The following is a 26,928-nucleotide window of genomic DNA, read 5'->3' as shown; positions in this document are numbered from 1 at the left end:
ACCTTGCTGTTTCTTCACTCTTTGCTGGCCGGTTTTCAGGCAGGCTTTTACCTCAGAGTGGCAGACTGGTTACCAACATCTAGGCTTATATCCTATCTTCTTAGAAACCTCAATGCCAAGAGAATGCCTCTTTGCTGGTTGCTGTAGCAAAAGCCTTGAGACTTAGTCTCATTTGACTAACTCAGGTGCCCACCCTCTGAGCAGCTGTTATGGCCATGGGGCTGTGATGCTATGACTGTCCAGCCTGAGTCACATGCCTATCCCTGGAGGAAAGCTGGCCCCCAAAGAACATCCTAGTGCTCTTACCTAAAGAGGGTTGTCCTGGATGCCAGGGAAGCAAAGACCACAGAGGCTCTCTAAACAGGTATAAGCTCCTCATGGTGAGGGAGTCGGTCTAACAGTGTGTTTTATTCCCTAGACTAATTGCAAGGGTAGTGTCTTGCCTTGGGAGCTCTAATGTCTGTTCTAGACGAACAGTGTGTGAGTGTCATGCTGTGACAAACTGGGTGTGGGATCATGAAAAGGTATCTATATGTCCCAGGTTTCTTCCATAGTCACTGGGAATAAATAATGCAACCTCTTTTCCTTCAACCAATGAATGGATAGAATCTTAGAACCGAGACACAAAATAGGTGGTGTTTGGGGAGTTCTCTGAAGGCAGATGGTCTGAAATGCAAGTTATTTACAGAGAGAAACTTACTGTTGGATGAGAGGGAAGTAGCCAGTGATTTTATCCCACCTTTGTGTGATGAACCCTGCAGGATCATGTGAAAGTCCCTGCTACTAAGAATTGACTCTTGTGCAAGAAGAAAAGCACAGCCACAGCCCTCACTATGTTACTGTTTCTTTCCCTCTCCTCAAAAAATTCCTCTAATGACAAGTGGAAACAAGACAGTGATGATGCATTTCCTAGTGGGAGCTGAGTGGAGCCTCTGAACATGCTACTCCCTGGGCCTGAAATGCTCTATGCCTAGATTGGCATGTGACTGGCTCTGTTAAGGTGTCTGCCAAAATGTCACCTCTCCAGAGAGGTCTTCCCTGACCATCCTATCTGAAGTCATCCCTCATCCTATCGCCATCTGTCACATCACCTTGTTTTTCTTCCTAGCCCTTATTTCTCTTGGAAATTATCATGCGAATTGTCTGTCTCCCTTATTAGAATGTAAGCTCAGGAGAGTGGGGCCATGTCTGTCCTGCTCACTGTGAATATTCATCATCTTCCACAGTGCCTGGTACATAGTAGCCACTCAGTAAATACTGAATGATGAATGGATGGATGGATGGGCCCCAAATTGCCTTTTGGTTTATAGCTCCTTAGCCCAGAAGGGAATCCACTGTGGTAAAGGTAGAAAAGAAAATCTATCAACACATGTGTTTGAGAAGCTCATTAGCCACAGCGTTTGTTAACGCATCATGGAACCCTGCATGTGAAATCAGAAAGATGAAAAGGAATAGGAGGCTGCCAAGTCAACAAAGCTAACAAAAGCAAGTTTGTTCTTCCAGCATTAGCTGTCCTAGAGGGTCAAGGGAGAGTCCCTGGCCTTGCCATCAGCAGAATTTTAGATGAGGTTGCAGTGTTGCAATTGATTATAGTTACCTAGTTTCCATACAAAAGAGCATTTACAATTCAGCCAAATGGTTATAGCATCTGGAAGAAAATTCTTTATTCTACTCTTTCTACAGCCCCTGGTGGCCAGGGAACAAATACCATCAATTCTGAGATTCGTGAAGCAAATCCAAACCCTTCATTGGTTGCCTGTAGTTTGGATCAGTGGAGAATTCCATCTGTCAGGGCATTTGCTGCATCATAACAGTTGTTGAATTTTCTTCAGGCAACAGATGAAGAACTCTGTCTACCGGAGTCGGCAATCTCTGAACAGCCCGAGTCCGGGGGAGACGGAGATGGACCTTCTGGTGACTCGGGAGCGACCTCGGCGTGGAATCCGTAACAGCGGATACGATGTAAGTCTCTGGTGGGCCGAGCTGAATACAGCTTTGCTTTGTCCTGAATGCAGAGGGGAGAGAGCATCCTATAATGTTTCAGTTTACTGCATATTAGTGGAATTTTAAAATGCACTAAAATTGGTTTCTGTTTTATTATTTATTACCTGTTTTGCAAAGTAAGACTAATTGGAATGTGTCAGAGTAACAAATTATTGCTCAAAGGAGCTCAGTGTCTAAATTCAACCATTATATGAATAGTACGTTATTGACCTTAAACTCAAGAGCAATTCTAAATGCCCTTAATTTTTTTCCCCTTTGTCCTTACAAACTCAGTAGGAACTATGGCTGTGGGTTAGAATTCATTTGAACATAGGCTTCTTTTAATCCATAGCACCGTTGAGAAGTTGGATTTGTTCCTGATTTCATAACTCCTCAATATGCCATGGAAACAATGAGATTTCCAACAGAGCGATTTGGTGATTGCATATGATGAAGCACATGCTTATGTGCTAGGATGCTCCAGGCTGTAAAAATGCTTCTAATCCCATCAAACGTCCCCAGATGATGACTTACAATGTGGTGCCTCCTCTCACGTTGTTTACATCCCGTCACATGTAGTTGGATTTCTACACCCTCAGGACTGGTCATTGTTTGCCACAAAAACTTAAAGTGGGATTTTTTAATGGTCCAATTAAAAGCAGAGATATTACACCTAATTTGAATTCTAATTACCTTCCTTACATTTAAACTTGATATTTGTGTTGGTGATGATACCCTTATCTTTTATTTCTCTTTCCTTTTTTATAGAAAACAGTTTGATGGTTTAGTTTTGTAAAATTCCAGATGCTTTGGGAAAATCTTTGTTTCTCCTCCAGATTAAATTATTCAATGTTAAATTTTCTCCCCATATAAATATTTCTTATACTAAACTTGATCATCAATTTGATAATCAGCCTGTGGTTAAAAAGAGGGCGTTTGAAATTTCCAATTAATCTCTCCCTACTAACAGTGAGTATTCTTCCTGGATGCTTGTAGTTTGGGGAACTTCTTCTTCTGCTCGGGACTATTCTGCTGAGGTATGATAGGATTCTTAATTTATTTCAAGATTTGTATTAATAGATTTCTCGTGAGGTTCTAGACACAAACATTTTTACGGTTTGAGGAAATAGGCCAGAGGTTTCCCTAGTAGTCTTGAAAAGAGAACACTGCAGGGTTTTTTTTACCACTTTGCCAGGACTTGCAGTACTCACCTAATACTCCTGGAATGTTGTATAGAACAGTAGGAGAGGGACGATTTTTTAAAGGCGGTTGCTCACCTCTCACAAACATGTATAAATATTCCAATTACAGATTACTTTAGGGGAAGCACACTTCATTTCAATAGATATTTTAAAATATACAATTCTTTGAAAAGTGTGTGTGATCACAAAAACATAAGCAAATATGTTTCCTTTAGAGAAGATGATCACCTAGGGAACAATTTTAGGAATTTAGACTGTTGATGCTGAGAATGAAATTGTTTCTTGTATCTCCTCCTGAGCCTTTTAATCCCATGAGAAGTATTTGCTATCATGTCCTGACTGCGCACACGAGACCAGGCCCTATTCTAGTCTTTTTAGGGGTATAATCTCATTGAATTGGCAGTCACCAGTCAGGTAGGTGCTCTCATCATGTCCGTTGTACAGATGGGAAACCAAGGCTCCAAGCAGTTACATAATAAGTTTACCTGACTCCAGAGCCCATCCCCTTAACCACCACAACACGACCTGCATGTGCCCTCACAACACTGTATATCTGTCTTCTCATAACATAATATATGCCCAGTAGTTCTGATCTCTATAAGATGTCAGGTCTCAACAAAAGTCTTGCATGGATAACCCACGCAAGCCAAAACTGGACCAGCCGATAAAGTAAAAAATAAGAGTCTTAGTTTTAAACAATGCATGCATTCGTTTTCTGAATCTTGATGTTCCAAAAGTCCTGAATCACTCCTGGCAAAAGAATCCATTAGCTCAGCAGTGAACAGGTCATTCAGTTGGAAACACGTCATGCTTCCTACTGGGTCTGGGGATCTTGAAGCCAGGCCAACATTTGCAAGTCATTTCTGCCAGATTAGGAAACACCAGAGGGACCAGCTCCTTTTTTATTTTTTCTTTTGAATTTTATTTTATTTATTTTTAATACAGCAGGTTCTTATTAGTTATCCATTTTATACATGTTAGTGTATATGTGTCAATCCCAATCTCCCAATTCATCACACCACCACCACCACCCCCTGCCACTTTCCCCCCTTGGTGTCCATACGTTTCTTTTCTACATCTATGTCTCTATTTCTGCCCTGCAAACCGGTTCATCTGTACTATTTTTCTAGGTTCCACATATATGTGTTAATATACGATATTTGTTTTTCTCTTTCTGACTTACTTCACTCTGTATGACAGTCTCTAGATCCATCCACGTCTCTACAAATGACCCAATTTCGTTCCTTTTTATGGCTGAGTAATATTCCATTGTATATATGTACCACATCTTCTTTATCCATTCGTCTGTCGATGGGCATTTAGGTTGCTTCCATGACCTGGCTATTGTAAATAGTGCTGCAATGAACATTGGGGTACATGTGTCTTTTTGAATTATGGTTTTCTCAGGGTATATGCCCAGTAGTGGGATTGCTGGGTCACCTGGTAATTCTATTTTTAGTTTTTTGAGGAACCTCCATACTGTTCTCCATAGTGGCTGTATCAATTTACATTCCCACCAACAGTGCAAGAGGGTTCCCTTTTCTCCACACCCTCTCCAACATTTGTTGTTTGTAGATTTTCTGATGATGCCCATTCTAACTGGTGTGAGATGATGCCTCATTGTGGTTTTGATTTGCATTTCTCTAATAATTAGTGATGTTGAACAGCTTTTCATGTGTTTCTTGACCATCTGTATGTCTTCTTTGGAGAAATCTCTGTTTAGATCTTCTGCCCATTTTTCGATTAGGTTGTTTATTCTTTAATATTGAGCTGCATGAGCTATTTATATATTTGGAGGTTAATCTTTGTCCATTGATTCATTTGCAAATACTTTCTTCCATTCTGAGGGTTGTCTTTTCATCTTGTTCGTAGTTTCCTTTGCTGTGCAAAAGCTTTTAAGTTTCATTAGGTCCCATTTGTTTATTTTTGTTTTTATTTCCATTACTCTAGGAGGTGGATCAAAAAAGATCTTGCTGTGATTTATGTCAAACACTGTTCTTCCTATGTTTTCCTCTAAGGGTCTTTTAGTGTCTGGCCTTATATTTAGGTCTTTAATCCATTTTGAGTTTATTTTTGTGTATGGTGTTAGGGAGTGTTCTCATTTCATTCTTTTACATGTAGCTGTCCAGTTTTCCCAGCACCATTTATTGAAGAGACTGTCTTTTCTCCATTGTATATCCTTGCCTCTTTTGTCATAGATTAGTTGACCATAGGTGTGTGGGTTTATCTCTGGGCTTTCTATCCTGTTCCATTGATCTATATTTCTGTTTTTGTGCCAGTACCATATTGTCTTATTACTGTAGCTCTGTAGTATAGTCTGAAGTCAGGGAGTCTGATTCCTCCAGCTCGGTTTTTTTCCCTCAAGACTACTTTGGCTATTCAGGGTCTTTTGTATCTCCATACAAATTTTAAGATTTTTTTGTTCTAGTTCTGTAAAAAATGCCATTGGTAATTTGTTAGGGATTGCATTGAATCTGTAGATTGCTTTGGGAGTATACTCATTCTCACAATATTGATGCTTCCAATCCAAGAACATGGTATATCCCCCCATCTGTTTGTATCATCTTTAATTTGTTTCATCAGTGTCTTATAGTTTTCTGCATACAGTTCTTTTGTCTCCCTAGGTAGGTTTATTCCTAGGTATTTTATTCTTTTTGTTGCAGTGGTAAATGGGAGTGTTTCCTTAATTTCTCTTTCAGATATTTCATTATTAGTGTAAAGGAATGCAGGAGATTTCTGTGCATTCATTTTGTGTCCTGCAACTTTAGCAAATTCATTGATTAGCTCTAGTAGTTTTCTGGTGGCATCTTTAGGATTCTTTTTGTATAGTATCATGTCATCTGCAAACAGTGACAGCTTTACTTCTTTTCCGATTTGGATTCCTTTTAAATAAATTTATTTGTTTATTTATTTGACTGTGTTGGGCCTTCGTTTCTGTGCGAGGGTTTTCTCTAGTTGCGGCGAGCGGGGACCACTCTTCATCACGGTGCATGGGCCTCTCACTGTTGCGGCCTCTCTCGTTGCGGAGCACAGGCTCCAGACCTGCAGGCTGAGTAGGTGTGGCTCACGGGCCCACTTGCTCTGTGGCATGTGGGATCTTCCCAGACCAGGGCTCGAACCCGTGTCCCCTGAATTGGCAGGCAGATTCTCAACCACTGTGCCACCAGGGAAGCCCTGGATTCCTTTTATTTCTTTTTCTTCTCTGATTGCTGTGGCTAGGACTTCCAAAACCATGTTGAATAATAGTGGCAAGAGTGGACATCTTTGTCTTGTTCCTGATCTTAGAGGAAATGCTTTCAGTTTTTCACCATTGAGAATGATGTTTGCTGTGGGTTTGTCGTATATGGCCTTTATTATGTTGACGTAGGTTCCCTCTATGCCCACTTTCTGGAGAGTTTTTATCATAAATCGGTGCTGAATTTTGTCAAAAGCTTTTTCTGCATGTATTGAGATGATCATATGGTTTCTATTCTTCAGTTTGTTAATATGGTGTATCACTTTGATTGATTTGCGTATATTGAAGAATCCTTGCATCTCTGGGATAAATCCCACTTGATCATGGTGTATGATCCTTTTAATGTGTTATTGGATTCTGTTTGCTAGTATTTTGTTGAGGATTTTTGCATCTATATTCAGCAGTGATATTGGTCTGTAATTTTCTTTTTTTGTAGCATCTTTGACTGGTTTTGGTATCAGGGTGATGGTGGCCTCATAGAATGAGTTTGGGAGTGTTCCTTCCTCCACAATTTTTTGAAAGAGTTTGAGAAGGATGGGTGTTAGCTCTTCTCTAAATGTTTGATAGAATTCACCTGTGAAGCCATCTGGTCCTGGGCTTTTGTTTGTTGGAAGATTTTTAATCACAGTTTCAGTTTCATTACTTGTGTTGGGGCTGTTCATATTTTCTATTTTTTCCTGGTTCAATCTTGGAAGGTTATACCTTTCTAAGAATTTGTCCATTTCTTCCAGGTTGTCCATTTTATTGGCACAGAGTTGCTTGTAGTAGTCTCTTAGGATGCTTTGTATTTCTGCGGTGTCTGTTGTAACTTCTCCTTTTTCGTTTCTAATTTTATTGATTTGAGTCCTCTCTCTCCTTTTCTTGATGAGTCTGGCTAATGGTTTATCAGTTTTGTTTATCTTCTCACAGAACCAGCTTTTAGTTGTATTGATCTTTGCTATTGTTTTCTTTGTTACTATTTCATTTATTTCCCCTCTGATCGTTATGATTTCTTTCCTTCTACTAACTTTGGGTTTTGTTTGTTCTTCTTTCTCTTGTTCCTTTAAGTGTAAGCTTAGATTGTTTATTTGAGATTTTTGTTGTTTCCTGAGGTAGGCTTGTATTGCTCTAAACTTCCTTCTCAGAACTGCTTTTGCTGCATCCCATAGGTTTTGGATTGTCGTGTTTTTATTGTAATTTTTCTCTAGGTATTTTTTATTTCCTCTTTGATTTCTTCAGTGATCTCTTGGTTATTTGGTAACGTATTGTTTAGCCTCCATGTGTTTGTGTTTTTATGTTTTCTTCCCTGTAATTGATTTCTAATCACATAGCATCGTGGTCAGAAAAGATGCTTGATATGATTTCAATTTTCTTAAATTTTCTGAGGCTTAATTTGTGACCCAAGATGTGATCTATCCTGTAGAAGTTTCGGTATGCACTTGAGAAGAAAGTGTAATCTGCTGTTTTTGGATGGAATGTCCTATAAATATCAATTAAATCTATCTGGTCTGTTGTGTCATTTAAAGCTTGTGTTTCCTTATTAATTTTCTGTTTGGATGATCTGTCTTTGGTGTAAGTGAGGTGTTAACGTCCCCCACTATTATTGTGTTACTGTCGATTTCCTCTTTTATAGCTGTTAGCAGTTGCCTTATGTATTGAGGTGCTCCTATGTTGTGTGCATATATATTTATAATTGTTATATCTTCTTCTTGGATTGATCCCTTGATCATTATGTAGTGTCCTTCCTTGTCTCTTGTAACATTCTTTATTTTAAAGTCTATTTAAAGTATTGCTACTCCAGCTTTCTTTTAATTTCCATTTGCATGGAATTCTTTTTCCATCCCCTCACTTTCAGTCTGTATGTGTCCATAGGTCTGAGGTGGGTCTCTTGTAGACAGCATATATATGGGTCTTGTTTTTGTATGCATTCAGCAAGCCTGTGTCTTTTGGTTGGAACATTTAATCCATTCACATTTAAGGTAATTATCGATATGTATGTTCCTATTACCATTTTCTTAATTGTTATGGGTTTGTTTTTGTAGGTCCTTTTCTTCTCTTGTGTTTCCCACTTAGAGAAGTTCCTTTAACATTTGTTGTAGAGCTGGTTTGGTGGTGCTGAATTCTCTTAGCTTTTGCTTGTCTGTAAAGCTTTTGATTTCTCTGTCGAATCTGAATGAGATCCTTGCCGGCTAGAGTAATCTTGGTTGTACATTCTTCCCTTTCATCACTTTAAATATACCATGCCACTCCCTTCTGGCTTGTAGAGTTTCTGCTGAGAAATCAACTGTTAACCTTATGGGAGTTCCCTTGTATGTTATTTGCCATTTTTCCTTTGTTGCTTTCAATAATTTTTGTCTTTAATTTTTGTCAATTTGATTACTATGTGTCTTGTCATGTTTCTCCTGGTTCTCTCTGCACTTCCTGGACTTGGGTGGCTATTTCCTTTCCCATGTTAGGGAAGATCTCGACTATAATCTCTTCAAATATTTTCTCGGGTCCTTTCTCTCTCTCTTCTCCTTCTGGGACCCCTATAATGCAAATGTTGTTGCATTTAATGTTGTCCCAGAGGTCTCTTAGGCTGTCTTCATTTCTTTTCATTCTTTTTTCTTTATTCTGTTCTGTGGCAGTGAATTCCACCATTCTGTCTTCCAGGTCACTTATCCCTTCTTCTGCCTCAGTTATTCTGCTATTGATTCCTTCTAGTGTATTTTTCATTTGTTATTGTATTTTTCATTTCAGTTATTGTATTGTTCATCTCTGTTTGTTTGTTCTTTAATTTTTCTAGGTCTTTGTTAAACATTTCTTGCATCTTCTCGATCTTTGCCTCCATTCTTTTTCTGAGGTCCTGTATCATCTTCACTATCATTAATCTGAATTCTTTTTCTGGAAGGTTGCCTGTCTCCACTTCATTTAGTTGTTTTTCTGGGGTTTTATCTTGTTCCTTCATCTGATACATAGCCCTCTGCCTTTTCATCTTGTCTATCTTTCTGTGAATGTGGTTTTTGTTCCACAGGCTGCAGGATTGTAGTTCATCTTGCTTCGGCTGTCTTCCCTCTGATGGATGAGGCTATCTAAGAGGTTTGTCGGGACCAGCTCCTTGACGTGGTAGAAACAAAAGCACCAGGAGGTTGATTTAAGTGTGAATTTTTCAAAGGTTGCCTGCTTTAGAGTCCCAAAGGAAACACCTGCATGTAAAAATAAATGAATAAATAAACAAATAAGCCAACAAACACTCTTCATGGGCAAATCTTAGTCCCAGGACTGATGGCAGCCTGGATTGTTTCAGAAGTTTTCCACTGAACAGGAAGAGTGAGGGCCTACGGAAGAGAGACTCTTAGCTCCAAGGGGTTTGGGAATCCCTGTGTTTTGCAGCAAGAATTCTCAACCACTTTGCCACCCTAACAGCTAAGGGATGCCACACACTCCTGGCATTTACTGGGGCTCACTTGGATAGTAATTTTCAGAAGGAGGCACCCCTTTTAGAAGAAGGCATGATTTTAGAAGGATGTCCAAAACTGATCCGTCCTAACAAGGACAGATCATATCTTTAAAGTAACTTTGAAATTAATTGAAGTTAATTCCTCCAAGTGCAGAAAGCGAGTAGAAAAGATAATGTCAGCCTAATATTTCAAAACAATAATAACTATTTGAAATTTTTTTTAAATGTTATTTTCCAAATGAAAGTCATACAGAAAATAATGAAGCAGTGGGGAAAGGAAAAGAAAATGCCCCAAATGTGATTTCTCAGGCAGAATAAAGACCCAACTGTTTTTTCCTACATCAGCCAAATTGTTAACCCCTGTATGTGGATGATGAATCAGTCTTTGCTTCCAAAGGGCAAGTAATAATCAAATCATTCCCCAGAAATAGAAACGCACTTCCTCAACCTTGATTTGCATTTGGACTTCAAAAACCTATGACAGGAATAGGGTCAGCTATGTGCCTTGGCCACGAGAGCGTCTCTGAAACAATGGTTTGAATTATAATGTTGAAAATGAGTGCTGACCTCCCAGAAGTAGAGAGCTTTACAAGCATTTCCCTTAGTTTCTCTCCAGCACCGTGTCTGGAATTCCACACCCTGGCGGTGCTCAGACCTTAACAAACATGTGGGCAGTGAGTGAAAATGTTAAGAAGGATGATTGATCCATTGATGTGTCTCAGTAGAGGTGATGTCGAACGCTCTGATGTAGCCATCACCAGCACTGTTACAACCTTGGGGGAAATGTTTTGATATGTTAGTGGAAACCAGATGATTTTACAACTGAAGAGTTTGTAAACCTACAAAAAGGGGCGCTACATCAGGCAAGGTTTAGCTGCAGAAAACAGAAAACATCGAGCCTTTTTTTTTTTTCTCTTTGCGGTACACGGGCCTCTCACTGTTGTGGCCTCTCCCGTTGCGGAGCACAGGCTCCGGACGCGCAGGCTCAGCGGCCATGGCTCACGGGCCCAGCCGCTCCGTGGCATGTGGGATCTTCCCGGACTGGGCACGACCCCGTGTCCCCTGCATTGGCAGGAGGACTCACACTGAGCCATTTTAAACAGACAAAAAGGGACTGTAAGGAATTAGGTGCTCCCACAATTATCAGAGGGCTGGAGGAGTGTTCCAGGAAAGACTGAGAACAAAACCGCAGGGCTGGCCCTGCAGAGGGGCCACTGCTTGTGCCCCAAGCAAGAAGGTGAGGGAAGTGGGCTGCCCTGGAACTGCTGACCAGCAGAAAGATGGGCCCTGCCTCATTCCCTCGGTCCAAACCACACACTAGTGCATTTAATTGACAGAACCTAAGTCTCAATCACAGCCAGTTCCTCCTGGAGGGCCCCAAGTGCATGTTAGCTGTTAGCCTTCGAGCTACAGGAAAGTGTGTAAAAAAGAGGTTGCCAAGGCCTGGTCCAACATTCCTACCGTGGCACGGGGTAAAAGCAAGATAGAGAACTACCAGGCAGAGCAATATTTGGGAAGCATTTGGGGGAACTAGTGGAGGAAAGCATAGCAAAGAGGAAGATGGAAACACCGCTCAGAGCTCAGTACCCACCCAGGCTGCAGGCTGGGTGCCCTGTATTGTGTGTGATGGGCTGTTTATCTTGCTGGCGTCTCTCGGCTGACAATGAAGACAGTTTCCTTTGTTCCAGGTGAACAGTGGTTACTGGAAGGAGGCCAAGGGATTGGAACAGTTGTTTTGACGGTTTCCATTTTCAGGGAGATGAAATATGATCTGGAAGGCCCCTGACTGCCTGAGATAGCATACACCACGTCTGGGGCCTTCTCAGTAAACTTGTAAATCCTATTATTAATGGGAGTCTCCCCTGCTCACCTCTCCCCTCCCTCCCCCAGCGTCTTATGGCTTTGGCATGATAGTTAGAGACCAAGGCAAAGCACAAGGATGCCCTGGCACTGCCTGATGTGCCCAGTTAAGGGTACAACCAACTTTTGCTTTCATTGGGAAGCAGATGGTTGGATTTGGGGGGTTTGTCCTTTACCAGAAGCAACCTGCCGTTGCCCTCTGAACTAGGTGCCCTGTGTTGGCCCTGACCCCAACACCATCACCTCCTAAGCATCCCACGTAGAACTGCCTTACAGATGTCTCCCATCTCAGCCTTTCATTTCTTTCTCCTGCCTCTGCCAGCTAGTTTAAGCTGCTAATAAGCCTGGCTTGCTATATTATCTCAAGTTAACTTATAGTACATTGTGTTTTAACAGGGGCCTTTAATCCCAGGGAAATATCTGATAGTGGGAGATCAGGCTCCCTGGTTGAGGCTGAGGCAGAGGTGGAGGTGTTTGGTGGTGACGTGAGCCTTTTGGTGTCGTCCAGACCCCAGCGGGCTGGTGGCTGCCCACGGAAATGCTTGTTAATCCCACAAAGATGGAGGCCTCTTGGCAGGTGGAGAGCAGGAAGTAGATTCTTGTTTGCAGATTTTGGGGGTGGAAGGCCAGGTTTCAGGACCACCTAGTGACCCCACTTGGTGCCAGGCCTCCCCTGCTGAACTCTCCCTCCCGTGCCGGCAGGTTCCCACTGGGCAGGAGACAAACCGCTTCCCTTCCTTAGTGAGCACTCAGGTGCCATCTGCCTGCCTGTTCTCGCTGGTTCCCAGTGCTCTGGACGCTGCCTGTTCCTGCTCTTGGTACCCGCCTACTCACCCTGCCTCTTCTGAGCTCTGAGACCCCTTAGCCTCTCGACTAGGGCAGCCACTTACTGCAGGCCAGCGTCCCCAGCATGCTCTTGGTATGGACACCTGTAGGGGAAGGGAAGGAAGCAGGATTGGACAGAGTTAAAGGTCGGGCTATGGTACAGGAACTACAAGCCCTCAGCTGACCCCACGGGGAGCTCTGTAGCTCACATGGCCCCGAAGAGCTGTCCCGGGTTTTCGAGACGCATCTGGGCTCTTATCCTCTAGCACTGGCCAGTCCCTAGGTGTCCTTGGGAGAGGCAGCTCTCTTTAGCCAAGGACGATTCCCAGCGAGAGAGTTGCCACTGCCGGTTCCCAATAATGCCCGGGGAGAGCAAGGGCGATTCCCAGTTGACACCTGAGGGCTGGCGGCGTGCCCAGCAGCTCGGGAAGGAGCCCTAGAGTCCTGAGCAGCACAGCACCATCCACCCCACGCTAGTGCCTCCCAACCCTGGTGTTCCTTGGCCCACTGTGGCCCTTGAAGTCCTGCAGGAGCCGAAGGCCAGGGGACAAATGAGAACACCCCTTGGTAGTTGCTACCCCTTCATTTCCTCTAGCAAGCATTTCTCACGTGCAGTGAAACCACTGCATCATATTGCGTTTAACATACGCAAATTCGGGAATATAGACCCTGTAAGACAAAGGAAAGAATTTTAAATATTGCAAAAGAATAGCTTTTGTCTGTATTCTGTTCATATCGTGCATTACAGGTGATCTGTTTCTTTTTACATATTGCTCTGTAAGATGGTACACACAGGCCATGCATGCTGTACCATATGGATGATTTAAGGACTTCTCAAAGGTTTAACTACATGATTTTTCCCTTCTCTGCTGGCATTGGCATCTAAGCCCCACGTGTGACTACCTGTATGAGGCTCTATGGAGAAGAGAAAGGTAGATTAACTAGTGCTTGCCCCGAGGCGCTTTTGCAGACTAGTGGAGGAGACAGGTAGAGACATATGCAGCCGGTTGTGCCAGTGAACTTGGATGGGAACAGGAAGTCTTCCTGAAGGTCTCTTCCTGTCTGTCCCACGGCTGCCAGAGGAAACCTTCTAAAACACATACCCTTGTTTAAAATCCTTCAGTACCTCCTCAGGGCTTGGGCGTAAGACTCAGACTCTAAGCTTCCAGCTCAGGACTCATCTGCTCTGGCTGGCCTGGGCCTGCCCTTCTGGCTGCGGCGGCTGCTTCTGATCCACCCCTCGGCTGCGGCCCTACACGCCCTTCCCAGACTTGCCCTGTGATTTCACCTCTCTGCGTCTTTGCATGTGCTTATCCCTCTTCTCAGAACATCCCTTCCCTCCGGCTTAGTGCAGGCCGAGGTTTCTCAACTTCAGCGCTGTTGATATTTGGGGCTGGATAATTCTTTGTGTGGAGGGCTGTCCTGTGCATTGTATGATGGTTAGCGGCATCCCTGGCCTCTACCCACCAGCTGCCAGTAGCACCTCCCAGTTGTGAGAGCCAAAAACTGCCTCCAGACATTGCTGAGTGTACCCTGGGGTACCCCAGTTGAGAGCTGCCTACTCAGGCAATGATTTCAGAGCTCGGTTAAGCATCATCTCCCCGAGAATCTTTTCCTCGACCCCACGTCTTAAATGCCGTCCCTCATGTTCCAGGAGCACCTGGGACTCACCCCAATCAAAGCCCTTACTCCCCATTCTCCCTCTGTGGGTTTATATATATTATTTCCCCCTCTGCCCTCCTCAAGGACAGGAATCATGTCTTCTTCATCCTGGGAGCCTCAGCACTCAGAATGAGAACCAGCGCCTATTAGATGCCGTGTCTCTGTTTTTTGAGCAAATGAACAAACAGGTGTCAACCAGAAGTGACTCCGGAGCTGACACTTGAAAATATGGGGCAGATTTCGCTCTGAGCCATATAAACGGTTGATTTGACTGGCTTATCAACACTGTAGACAAATGCCTGTTAGTGTTTGAAGTTCAGTCTAAATGGTGGTTATCAGTTAGGATGCTTGGGCTAAAATAACAGAAAACTGAACCCAACTCAGACTGTCTCTGCTCATTAAGGGCATGTATTGGGTACAGTAAATCCAGGCCTGGTCTGATTGATGCTCCCGTTCCTTTTCTCTGCGTTATGCAGTGCTGTCCCCCTCATGCTTTGGGTTCATCTACAGGTTGATCCTCTCCTGTAGGAAATGGCTGCAGCAGCCTCAGGCCTCGTGTCTGCATACTGCGTTGGCCAACGCAAGAGAGAATATCTCTTTTCCCAGCCATGAAACAAAGCTTATGGGTTTTACTCTAACTGAGCCACCGTAGGTCAAGTGCCCACCCCACCCCTGTATCAAGGGATGGGGTGGGGGAGGGGGCTTATACTGATTGATTTAACCCAGTCAGACCTCAGCAGCAGAGCTGGGACAGGCTTATTAGTCCCTGCCGGCCCCCCGCCAGAGCCCCTGTCTGAGACCCAGGGAGAGGAGTGGAGGGATGCTGAGGCCATTACAGTACCTGTGACTTGAGGAACATCAATCTTTGGGCCTTTTAAGGGGCAAAACCAGCACAGTCCTCCATGTCACTTGTCCCTCCAGTCTCAGTTGTGGGACAAACACCTCTTTGGTTGACCGTCCATAAAGGGAAAGATCGGCATGGCGATAAGCCCATGACCATTTCTCCCTGTGGGCTTGGGGAGTCCTGGCTAGGTTGTGTTTTAGAGGCGGAGTGACCAAGAGGGATTTTGTGGGTCTGTCTGGCTTTTTCAAGAGGTGGAAGGAGGAAGAGCAGATTTGAGTTGGTGACAGGGAGAGCCTGTTTGGCTGTGGATTCGTGTCGGCTCTCAAAATTGAGCCTGAGTCCCCTTGCTGCCTGCAGGGCCAACTCAGCTGAGAAGATGAGAAGAAGCAGGTGATGACTCGTCTCAAGAGCAAAAAGCAAAATAACTTCCCACGAGAGAAAGCCATTCTTGTGTGTTTACTTTCAGGTGGATTTTTTATTTTATTTTTTATTCTTTTTATTTTTTATTTTTTTGCGGTACGCAGACCTCTCACTGTTGCGGCCTCTCCCGTTGCGGAGCACAGGCTCCGGACGCGCAGGCTCAGCGGCCATGGTTCACGGGCCCAGCTGCTCCGCGGCATGTGGGATCTTCCCGGACCGGGGCACGAACCTGTGTCCCCTGCATCGGCAGGCGGACTCTCAACCACTGCGCCACCAGGGAAGCCCTCAGCTTGGTTTTTTAAAACGTATTAGTCATTAGTTGACTCTGGCTCATGTATTGTTCTCAACATTCACAATCAGTACTGTGTAATGGTTATGCTCACGGCCTCTGGAGCTAAGCTGGGTTCACAGTCCAGCTTGGCTAGACACTGGCAGTGTGAAGCTGGGCTAGTTACTTCACCTACCTGTTTTAGTTTCTCCACCTGGAAAATGGGCATGCAGATTGAACCTGCCTTATAGGGTTGTTGTGAGGATTAAATGAATTAATGCAGGTAAAGCACCTAGAAGATGCACAGTGAACATTAGCTGTTGCACCTGTGGCTAACAGATTCCATGAGGGAGAGAGGGATACTCTTTTTTCTGTTTCTTTTCCATTCTAGCACTTTAGACATCGCAGGACTGCTGTGAATTGTCTCACCCACTGTGATATTGTGATTTATAATAAGAAATAGATTATTTGGTCTTAGTCCTTGTTGCTGCCCCGGAGCTCCAAAACCCCTTGGGATTTCCTGAGTGATGGGAGCATTAAGTGTCCTTTATGTTAATGAGGTGACCTAGAAGCACCTAAGGATGGGGGCTGGTTGCCAGTGGAGCCCACCGTGTGATTAAGGGTTGGAACTTTCAGTCCCACTCCCACCCCCTGACCTCCAGGAAGGGAAGAGGGGCTAGAGATCAAGTTCAATTTCCAGTGATTAGTCAATCGTGCCTATGTAATGAAGCCTCCATTAAAAACCTAAAAGGACTGGGTTCGGAGAGCTTCCGGGTTGGTGAACACGTGGAGATTGGGGAGAGTGGCACCCTCAGAGAGTGTGGAAACTCCTTGCCCTTCCCCATAACTTGCCCTATGCCTCTCTTCCATCTGGCTGTTCCTGATTTATATCTTTTAATAATAAACCAGAAATCTAGTACGTAAAATGTTTCTCTGAGTTCTCTGAGCCATTACAGCTGAACCTGAGGAGGGAGTCGTTGGAACCTCCAGTCTATAGCTGACTGGTCAGAAGCACAGGTGACAACCTGGACTTGCGACTGGCATCTGAAGCGGTTGGTGGGGTGGGGTGGGGGGCAGTCTGGTGGAGCTGAGCTCTTAACCTGCGGAATCTGATGCTTTCTCCAGGTAGAATCAGAATTGAGTTGAACTGTAGGATGCCCAGCTGATGTCCAAGAACTGGATGTGTGCGGGAAAACTCACACATGGTGATCAGAATTGTACACACTAAAGAGAGGATTGTATTCCTCAAAGAGTGCCTTTCTCCAGCATGATGGGGCTGGAGAAGGGCTTTGTAAAGGGTGCCTGAGACCTTCCCCCCGTTGCCCTGACACAGGCCAGACTTCCAGAGGTGACCTCTAAGAGCACGCTTTGCCAGACCCGGGGTTGCCAGTGGTTATAACTTGGTAAATGTGATTTGCTCAGTAATTGAATTTCCACTGCTCTGTGGAGGGCAGCAGGTCATGGGGAGAAAGACAAGAGGATGGAGCCAGTTCCTGAGACTCCTGCTTCAGGATGAAGACGTTTTGCTTTGGGAGCAGCGAGTAAAGCTGAGACTTGTCCATTTGCTGAGGACATTGGACACCTTCTTTTACCCTTGATTGTCTATCTCCATAATTTCAGTGTAATTATGGGTCACTCTTTGGAAGATGAGAAAGAAAAAGAATGTCCCTCTTCTTTAGAAATCTGTGAGAGAACCTGTAAGGTTTTTTCTACTCATCTGAGACAGAAACAGCATGCTGTTTTCATGTCCCTGTAGCTTGGAAGTGATTGTGGGTCATCCTTTGGAAGGCAATCAGAGTGAAACTTGAAATTTTGCTGAGATTTTTAACAAATTCTTTTTGTACAGCCTGTTGCAGAAGAGAAATCATTCACCATTATTTTGAACCCCCCTATCTGTTCTGAGGGATACCAATCTCCCTCTATCGTCAGAGAAGGTTTTGAGACGTAGGCTCAGGAGGAAGCTGACCCTGTGTCGTGATAGCTCTTCTCCTCACAGGGGAAGTGAAAACTCCTTGAACTTTGGTTTTCACAAGTGGCTTTGTAAATGTCTCTGCTTACTCAGTGACAAGCAGCACTTGCAGTGGGGCTGTAATAGCCAGAGCAGACATTGAACAGAGAGAAGCAGTAGTTTTGTGTTGCCCAAGGGACCCTGTTGGTGGAGAGAAAGATGGCCATGGAGCCAGATCAGTTCATCATGGCCATATGGCCCAGAGACGTATCTTGCTGAAACCCACACTTGATCTTGGGGCTCTTGCTGTGAAGATGCAGAATTTGCTCAGAATCTGTTCTCCATGTTAGATAGAGCTGTGATTGGCGCTGAGTTGACAATCAGGGCTTTGGGGCAAATTTTAGAGAGAACCTTCAAATTTTTGTGCTTCAGAAATGAAGTGCCTGGGTGGGGCAAAGTGCTGTTGCACACGCTTGTGTGTCCTGGAAAGTATGACCTTGTAAGACATCTGTCCACTGTGGGGCTCATAACTCAAGAAATTCTAGAATAAATGGTTTCCCCAGTCCTTCATCCTTCCTCTTCAATTCCATTCTAGATAAGACTGCCTAATTCATTTTAGACGTTTGGAATTGTCTTTTACTGTTAAAGACTTTTGAGCAGAAATTCTCCAGGCTTCTTTAAAGATTAATTTCCATCCATTCATTCATTCAATGAGCATTTATTAAAGTTCTACTATTCGCCATTCTGGGATGCAACAGGACACATGACAAAGTCCCTGCCCTCATGACACTTATATTCCAGCAAGGGGAACAGATAACAAACACGTAAGCCCATAGATACACAGCACAATGTCAGAAACGCTACGGAGGGACCTAAAGCAGGGCAAGGCAATGGAATATTGAATATAGAAGAACGTAGGAAATATAGACTATCAGGAGGTGCTCTTCATAGGTTGACCAAAGTCAACCTTCTGGGGAAGTGACTTTTGAGCAGGGACCTGAAGTGAGGAAGCCAGCCAGGCTGACCCCCAGGGGAAGAGCATTCTGGGCAGAAGGTATAGCAAGTTGAAGCGCCCAGAGGAAGATGCGTGCTTGAGGAGCTCAGAGAACATCAAGGAGACCGTGTAGCAAGATGCCCTTTCTTGGTAAAGGGTCTCAGCTCTGACTCCTTCCCTATATCCCCACATGTCACTATCTGCAAGTCCTATCAGCCCTCTTCCAAAATGCATCTTGAACTCAGCTGCATTGTCTTTGTCCATGACCACCCTAATCCAAGCCCCTGCCATCTCTCTCCTTGCCTGGATTATTGCAAGAGCCTTCTAACTGACCTCCCATAAATTCCAATCACATTTCAACCTGGCTTAAATTTCTTCAACACTTTCCCATTGCCCTTTGAAGACAGTCCAGCCTTCTTACCATGGCCTTCAAGACCCTACAGGACCTGGCCCCTGCCTGCCTCTCCAGCCACATCTCCTGACAGTTGGAGCTTCAGCCACATGGTCCATGTATTTATTAGTCAGCTCGGACTGCCATCGCGAAGTACCACAGACCTGATGACTTAAAACAACTGACATTTATTTTCTCACAGTTCTGGAGGCTGGAAGCCTGAGATCAAGGTGTTGGCAGGGTGGCTTCCTTCTGAGGGCTGTGAGGGAAGGATCTGTTCCAGGTCTCTCTCCTTGGCTTCTAGCTGGTGGTCTTCTCCCTGTCTTCACATTGCCTTCCCTCTTTACATGTCTGTGTCCAAATTTCTTCTTCCTATAAGGATGCCAGTCGTACTGAATTAGGGCCCACTCTAATGACCTCATTTTAACTTATCTCTGTAAAGACCCTATCACCAAATACAATCATAGTTAGGACTTCAACATAGGAATTTGTGGGGTCAGGGTAGGGATGGGGACACAATTCAGCCCATAACAGTTACTTTTCTCATCCTCAAATACTGTAAGCTTTTCCCATTTCAGGACTTTTCATAAGCTTTCCTATGATCTTCACATGGCCACCCCATTTTCCTTCAGGTCTCCATAAATGTCACCTCTGCAGAGAGGCCTTCCCTACCATCCCCATCAAACCAGCTATGATGCCAACCCATGTTGTTTGTTTCATTAAGCCAAATTTATATATGATAACGTGTACGGGTCTTCAGTGTACAATTGGATGGGCTTTGACAAATGTAGATACCCTTGTAACCACCAGTGCAATCAAAATGTAGAACATTTTCATCACCTCTGGAAAGTTGCCTCATTTCTCCTTTCAGCCAGTCTTTACCACCACAACCTCAGATGGCAACCACTTTTCTGATATCTACTATCATAGTTTTACCTGTTCTTGAATTTCATATGAATGGAATTATTCAGTATGTACTCTTGTGTCTGACTTCTCTTGCTCAAAATTTATCGATGTTTTTGCATGTATCAGTAGTTTATTTTTTTGTTACTGAGTACTATTCCATTGTATGAATATACCACTATTTATCCATCATCCTATTGTTGGACATTTGGGTTGTTTCCAGTTTGGAGCTACTAGGAAAAAACTGCTGTAAACATTTCCACATATATGTTTTGTGAACATATGTACTGTAGTCTAAATGTGTGTGTCCCCCTAAAATTCAGGCTTTGAAATTATAACCCCATATGTTGGTATTAGGACGTGGGGCTTTGGGGAGGCGAGCAGGTCATTGAGTGTGGAATCCATGAATGGGATTAGCGCCCTTATAACAGAGATTCCCGCAAAGCAACCTCGCCCCTTCCTCTATGTGAGGATACAGTGAGGAGTGTGCGTCCTGGAAAAGGGCCCTCACCCAACCACGCTGGTACCCTTGGACTTCCAACCTCCAGGACTATGAGAAATCAATTTTTGTTGTTTATAACCCACCCAGTTTGTGTTATTTTATTCTAGCCGCCGGATCAGACTAAGACAATATGTTTTTATTTATCTTGGATAAAGATGTAGGAGTGGAATTTCTGGGTCCCAATGTAGGTGTATGTTTAACTTTTTAAGAAACTGCAAACAGGTTTACAAACTATTTCTGCTGTTTCCCTTCCCATCAGCATCCTGACAGTTCTAATTCTACTCCTCAATCTCACCAACATTTGTGATTAATCTTTTGAATTTTAGCCATTCCAGTGAATGTGAAATGATGTAATTTCCCTAATTACTCATAATGTTGAACACTTCTTCGTACATTTATTGAACATTTATGTACCTTACTTAATGAGGTGTCTATTCAAGCCTTTTGCCCAATTTTTAAATGACGTTGTCCTTTTGTTATTTATTTGTAGGAATTCCTTATATATTTTGGATACAAATCCTAAGATTTCTCCTGGTTGGTGGCTTGTCTTTTCATTACTTGTATGATTAAAAAAAAAAAAAAGCTGGTTTTTAATTTTGATGAAGTCTTAGGGCTACGTGTTCTAGGACCAGGCAATATGATGGAATATTTTCCAGAAAGAAGATAATTAGGGTTCCTGGCAGGGCTATAATTTCCTTCAAGTTTGTTCCCATGGTGTGTCAGAGAGAAGCTGAAGGCATGTGAATACTTAGCCACTGCGTGGGCCTTCCTAGGTGTGCGAGACAGGTGTGCTCTTTTAGACAATGTTGAAAGGATCACAGATGTTTACTCCGTCCGGTGGGCACCCTAAAGCCCAAGCCCAAAGGCCCGTGTGTTCAGGTGTGAAGAAGAAATGACGTTAATTTCTTCTAAATTCCTGCGGCCTTTGCTGCTGAGGATACTTAGATTACCAGCTCAGGTCTTTGGTCTCTTTACTCAATAGAAATTGATAAGAGACCAGACTAGGAATTCAGGCAAGACTTTCTTAGGACTCCTGCTACAGCAAGAGGGCATGAGAACAAGAAACTCGTGCCCTTGCTCACTCCCTGAGGTGGGGGGTGTGAACTGGTTCCTTAAGTGGGGTGAGGGTGAGGGCGGATCCAATGGGTCAGGCAGGAGGCGTGGCTTAGGTGGCCTGCCCACCCCGTTGGTGGTCCCGTGTGCGGGGATCGTCCGCAGGACCCTCAGAAATGGTTTGTGTCCTTTTTGTATCTTATTGTTCATCATTTGTCCCAACTGCACTTGTGTGCAGTTATTCTTAGTCCCTTATAGTTTCTTTGTATTCTGTTGCTGGAGATGTTTGTCCAGGTGCAAACACTGCAGCAAAGATTCCCAGGTCTCAGCCTAGCTCACTTAACACCATAAATATCCAAAATCTTAAATATGGGCGTTTCCTCTAACCCAGTAATTCTACTTCTAGGAATTTAACCTAAGGCTAAATTTATGGTTATATGCGAAATTTTAATCACAATATACATATGTCAGCTTTGTTTCTATGGTAAAATATTGGGAAACCACCTAAAATAGTGGATAGTTAAAAATAGGTTGTAGGGACTTCCCTGGTGGTGCAGTGGTTAAGAATCCACCTGCCAATGCAGGGGACAAGGGTTCAAGCCCTAGTCTGGGAAGATCCCACATGCCGCGGAGCAACTAAGCCCGTGCGCCACAACTACTGAGCCTGTGCTCTAGAGCCCACGAGCCACAACTACTGAGCCCATGTACCACAACTGCTGAAGACTGCTCGCCTAGAGCCCGTGCTCTGCAACAAGAGAAGCCACAACAATGAGAAGCCTGCGCACCGCAACGAAGAGTAGCCCCCGCTTGCCACAGCTAGAGAAAGCCCGTGCACAGCAACGAAGACCCAAGGTAGCCAAAAATAAATAAATTAATTAAAATAAATAAATAAATAAAAATTTAAAAAGTAGGTTGAAAACTCGATATAGCAGAATGCTATGAACTCTTTTAAGGTTATTTCCTATAAATACATATTTTTATTGACAGATATTTATTTGTATTATTGTATAAAAGATTTCCAAATATTATATATAATTCCATGTAAATCCATATATATTCATATATATAGGAGGATTTTTATATAATGGGACATTCAATTTATATATATTTATAAAATATATATGTGTGATTATTCTGTTTATAAAATCATGACCCAGATGGCTCTGAGAAAGTATCTAAACTCTAAAGAATTATGTCGACAAAAGTAGATTTTAAATACTTCTACTTCTTTACTCATATTTTCATATATTGATACAAGAAAACTCTCAGTCATGCCCAGTAATACTTTTTCAACTTCCTTAATTCCTTTCCCATTCACATGCTTTATTGCTGCTTTTGCATCTCTCTCCAAAATCCCACTAAAAAAATCCTGCCGCCCACTCCGCTTCTGCCTCATTGCCCTCCCCCACTTCCTATTCTCCATCACAAAAGCCAGAGAATCTTGTGGCAAGTGGTGAACTCTCCTTGGAAGAGGAGGAGGGAGAAACTGACTTGGGCCAAGTCAGCATTCTTTGTAGCTGCCTGGGGTGGGGTGATGGGGGAGGTGGGGGAGTAGAGAGGAGAGTGTCCGTAATGTGCCACCATTCATAATCTTCATCTTATTTCATGTGCATAGAAAACATCTGGAAGGGCAAGTACAAAGGTCAAAATGTTAACATTAGTTATCTCTGGTGGTAGGATTAGAATGTATTTTAATTTTCTTCCTTTTGCTTATCTGTGTTTTCTAATTTTCTACCATGAACAGACATTCCCTGATTAACTTTTTAGAATTTTTATTGAAGTATATCTTGATCAATTTATAAAAATCATTAAAAAAAGAAGTTCCCCAGTGCTTCTCTGGAGTATGATGTTGGAAAGGCTAGTATGATAAACTCCAAGTTAAGGAGGTTTAAAAATATATTCTCTGTCCCAGATACGCCACTGACATTTGTACCCAAGCCAGCCATCAGTCAACACTGGGAGATGTGTCTTTGTGCCTGTCTCCCTCTTTTTGTCAAATAAAAGCAAAAGGTATTTTCAAAATTGTACAAGTTAGGAAGAAGGACTTGGAGCAGGTTAGGCCAGTTGACACATACGCCTTATCTGGAAAACGGGTACAGCCATATGGCCCTCAGGGATTGGTGAGGGACCACAAGTGGAAAACCCAGCACAGGGCTAGCATATCACAGGTCCTCAAGTAACTTTGAGCACCTGCTCTGTTCAGTTCTTTCGCTTAACAGGCAATTACTGGTTTCAGCTTTGGGCTAAGCTCTGAATTGGAGGCTGTGGATATAACAAAAAGACACTGACCCAGCCTTAAAGGAACCCACAGCCTGTGGGGAGGAGGAGATATTATGGGAGTGTCTGCCAGACCCTCTTCTAAGTGCTTGATATTTGCATATTGATGCTTTACCTCTTTATAATAATCAATAAGGTAGATTTTCTCAATTATTATTACTTTTATTTATTTTATTTTATTTTTTTGGGCGGTACGTGAGCCTCTCACTGTTGTGGCCTCTCCCGTTGCGGAGCACAGGCTCCTCACGCGCAGGCTCAGCGGCCATGGCTCACGGGCCCAGCCACTCCGCGGCATGTGGGATCTTCCCGGACCGGGGCACGAACCCGTGTCCCCTGCATCGGCAGGCGGACTCTCAACCACTGTGCCACCAGGGAAGCCCTCAATTATTATTTTATAGTCTGTCCTCCTGGTCACAGATATCTGTTCATCCCTCTGCCAGAGCCAATATCTGTGGTACGGTAATGGACCTGTTTATGTATGTGGTGAGTAAGAGCTTGGGTGCTGGGAATCAGGCTCTCTGGGTTCAAAATGCAGCTCCATCAATTATGGGCAGCATTGATCTTTCAATCCTCCGTGTCTTCATTTGTAAAATAAGGATAGGCATAGTTGTTGCCTCATAGATTACTGTAAGGAAAAAATGGATCTATATAAAGCACTTATAACAGTGTCTAGCACATAAGCTATTAGTAAATGTTAGCCGCTGTTATTATTGTTGTTGTTGTTATTTGTCTCCTTCTATAGACTGGGAGCTCTTTGAGGGCTGGGACACTATCTTATTTATTGTTGTATCTGCAGATCCCAGCCCAGGGCCAAGCACAGGGTTGAAATCAATGATTATCTGTTAAGTAAAAGAACAAACATCACTACTCATATATTGATATTTTGAGATAGGGGAGGAGGTGATACAGAAGGTGGGGAGGGATTCCCCTTATGAGTGGACATCAGATTCCCCCCAGACACGATGATTGCAGGAGGAATCTGGGCTCCCTTAGAGCAGATAGCATCCAAGAAATCAACCTAAATCACAGTGAATGTGAGAACCAGAAGGGACTTCCCCAGACCATGGTTAACACTCCCATTTTTCAGGTGAGGAGCCTGAGGCGTAGGGAATTTGCCTGGCTCGCCTGTGGCTCTGCAGTGTTGGGGGAAATCTGTTAGGGAATGAGGGCTCTTTATCTTAACCTCAAGTTCTTTCTACTCCATGGGCAATTGACAGAATTTTTTATTTTGGTTCAGTTTCACAAAGCTTTCTTGAATGCCAAGTGTCTTGTGCTAAGTTCATGAGAGACAAGTGAAATGGGCGCAGAGCTTCCAGACTTGCTCAAGATTAAATAAGCAAATCAGGTGTGAAGAGGGGAAATCCCAGGATATAATGAGAGCTCATCTTGTTTCCATCTGTAGATATCAGGAGGCTAAAAAAGCAAGTGAGAAGAGTGGGAAAAGGAGTTCTTTAGCACCAACCCTTTGAGGTCATACTTGGGTTATGACTCTGGCCCTCCAGTTAAAGGGAGCCCCCGGCCCACGCAAAATGAAAACGCGGGGCCGGGGGAAGCGCAGGTTGATTTGCGTTGGGGTGTTAACGGGGTAGATGCAATGGGATTCTGGAGAATGTCACCACCTCCCCAGCCAAGATAGTATCTTCCCTGAGCCTTACTCGGAGAACCCCTCCCCGAACTCAGTACAGCCCCACCCCAGGGCTCCTGGGAGAATGGGTGAGTAGGAAGTTGTTGCTAAGAAATATATTTTTGCCCTGCTGAAGTCACAGCTATAAATTCACATAATAATCGATCCACCAGTAGGACTGGAAATGCATAGCCCAGCTCAGGTGTGGGAAACAATCATAGCCGTCCTCAGCACCGTTAATCTTCCACCTGGGAGTGGCTTAGCACTAGGCATCCATTATTTATCCGGGAGACTGGGCATGTGAGGAGGAAGGGCCGTGTGTGGGTAGCAGCCAGCATTGACAGGGAACTGTGAGAAGTAATGGGGTGCGGCAAGATGTGCAAGGAGCAGGAGCTGGGAGAGCAAGGCTCTGCCATTGCCACCTCTGGTGGACATTGGGTAAGTCACTTAACCGCTCTGGCCTTGAGTTTCTCATCCGTAAAATGGGGCTTGAATTAAATGGTCTCCTAAAGTTCCTTCCGGCTCTGAAATTCCATTCAGAATGTTCTAAGCGTTGTAAGAAAATTTTTTGCAGAAGTTGCATTCACTACCCTAGAAGGTATCACTGGGAGCACGTTTCCTGGAGAGGGATTTCAAGCCTTTCCCTAAAGAACCCCGATGCATGAGGGCCCCAGGGCGTCCCCAGCCCAGGGTCTGGGGGCATACACCCAGGCATGAAATGTCTTTGAGTTCTTGTTTATTATTATGAAGGTAATTTTGCACTCTACTCCATAATCTGTTCTTGCATGCGTTAATATAAAAATAGTATTCTGAATTACTGTTGATGTACGTTGATAAATCTAGACTTGCAGGTCCACAGAAAATCTTGTCTTTTGATCTTGAACTATAGCCAAGCCCTAATTCTGTGTGATAAGATTACAGGAAATGTCTAATTTCTTTTTCATGCTTTCTGTATTTTTTATTCTCTAATGTGTGTGTATTAATACCAAAGAAAAGTACATAAATGTTTAAAACATGAAAAATAATGTAGTTCTGACCTTCCACATCTAGATTATTTTTAATTTAATTTTTTTTGTGTGGTACACGGGCCTCTCACTGTTGTGGCCTCTCCCGTTGCGGGGCGCAGGCTCTGGACACAGGCCCAGCGGCCATGGCTCACAGGCCTAGCCGCTCTGCGGCATGTAGGATCTTCCCGGACCGGGGCACGAACCCGTGTCCCCTGCATCGGCAGGTGGACTCTCAACCACTGCACCACCAGGGAAGCCCCACATCTAGATTTTTAGGAGGGAAGGGGTCCCTTTAATGAATGGGTTCCCTGATGACATTTTCTTGCTGTGCTCATTCCTATATGTCCGAGTGCTTTATCCGTGAGAAATAACGTGTGGTTGAATGAATAAAAGTAATAATAATGACAATTATGATAACAACAAAAGCTACTATTCCTGTGTTTTTACCATGTGCTGCTGTTCTAAACTCTTTACCTCTATCATCTTGTTCAGTCCTTATAAAACCCTTTGAG

The 26,928-nt window shown here is 43.7% G+C and overlaps 1 protein-coding gene across 1 annotated transcript in view; it reads left to right on the top strand.

The window, feature by feature from the left end:
* The window catches only part of KIAA1549L (KIAA1549 like), a 132,482-nt gene that overhangs the window by 75,685 nt on the left and 29,869 nt on the right, over positions 1–26,928 (top strand). The window contains exon 15 of the mRNA XM_060160828.1: positions 1,833–1,962. Coding sequence (XP_060016811.1) covers positions 1,833–1,962 — 130 coding nt within the window. The remainder of the gene's footprint in view (positions 1–1,832; positions 1,963–26,928) is intronic.

Source organism: Lagenorhynchus albirostris, chromosome 9 (assembly GCF_949774975.1).
Source record: "Lagenorhynchus albirostris chromosome 9, mLagAlb1.1, whole genome shotgun sequence".
NCBI lineage: Eukaryota > Metazoa > Chordata > Mammalia > Artiodactyla > Delphinidae > Lagenorhynchus > Lagenorhynchus albirostris.
This window is presented reverse-complemented; position numbering and strand designations above follow the sequence as displayed.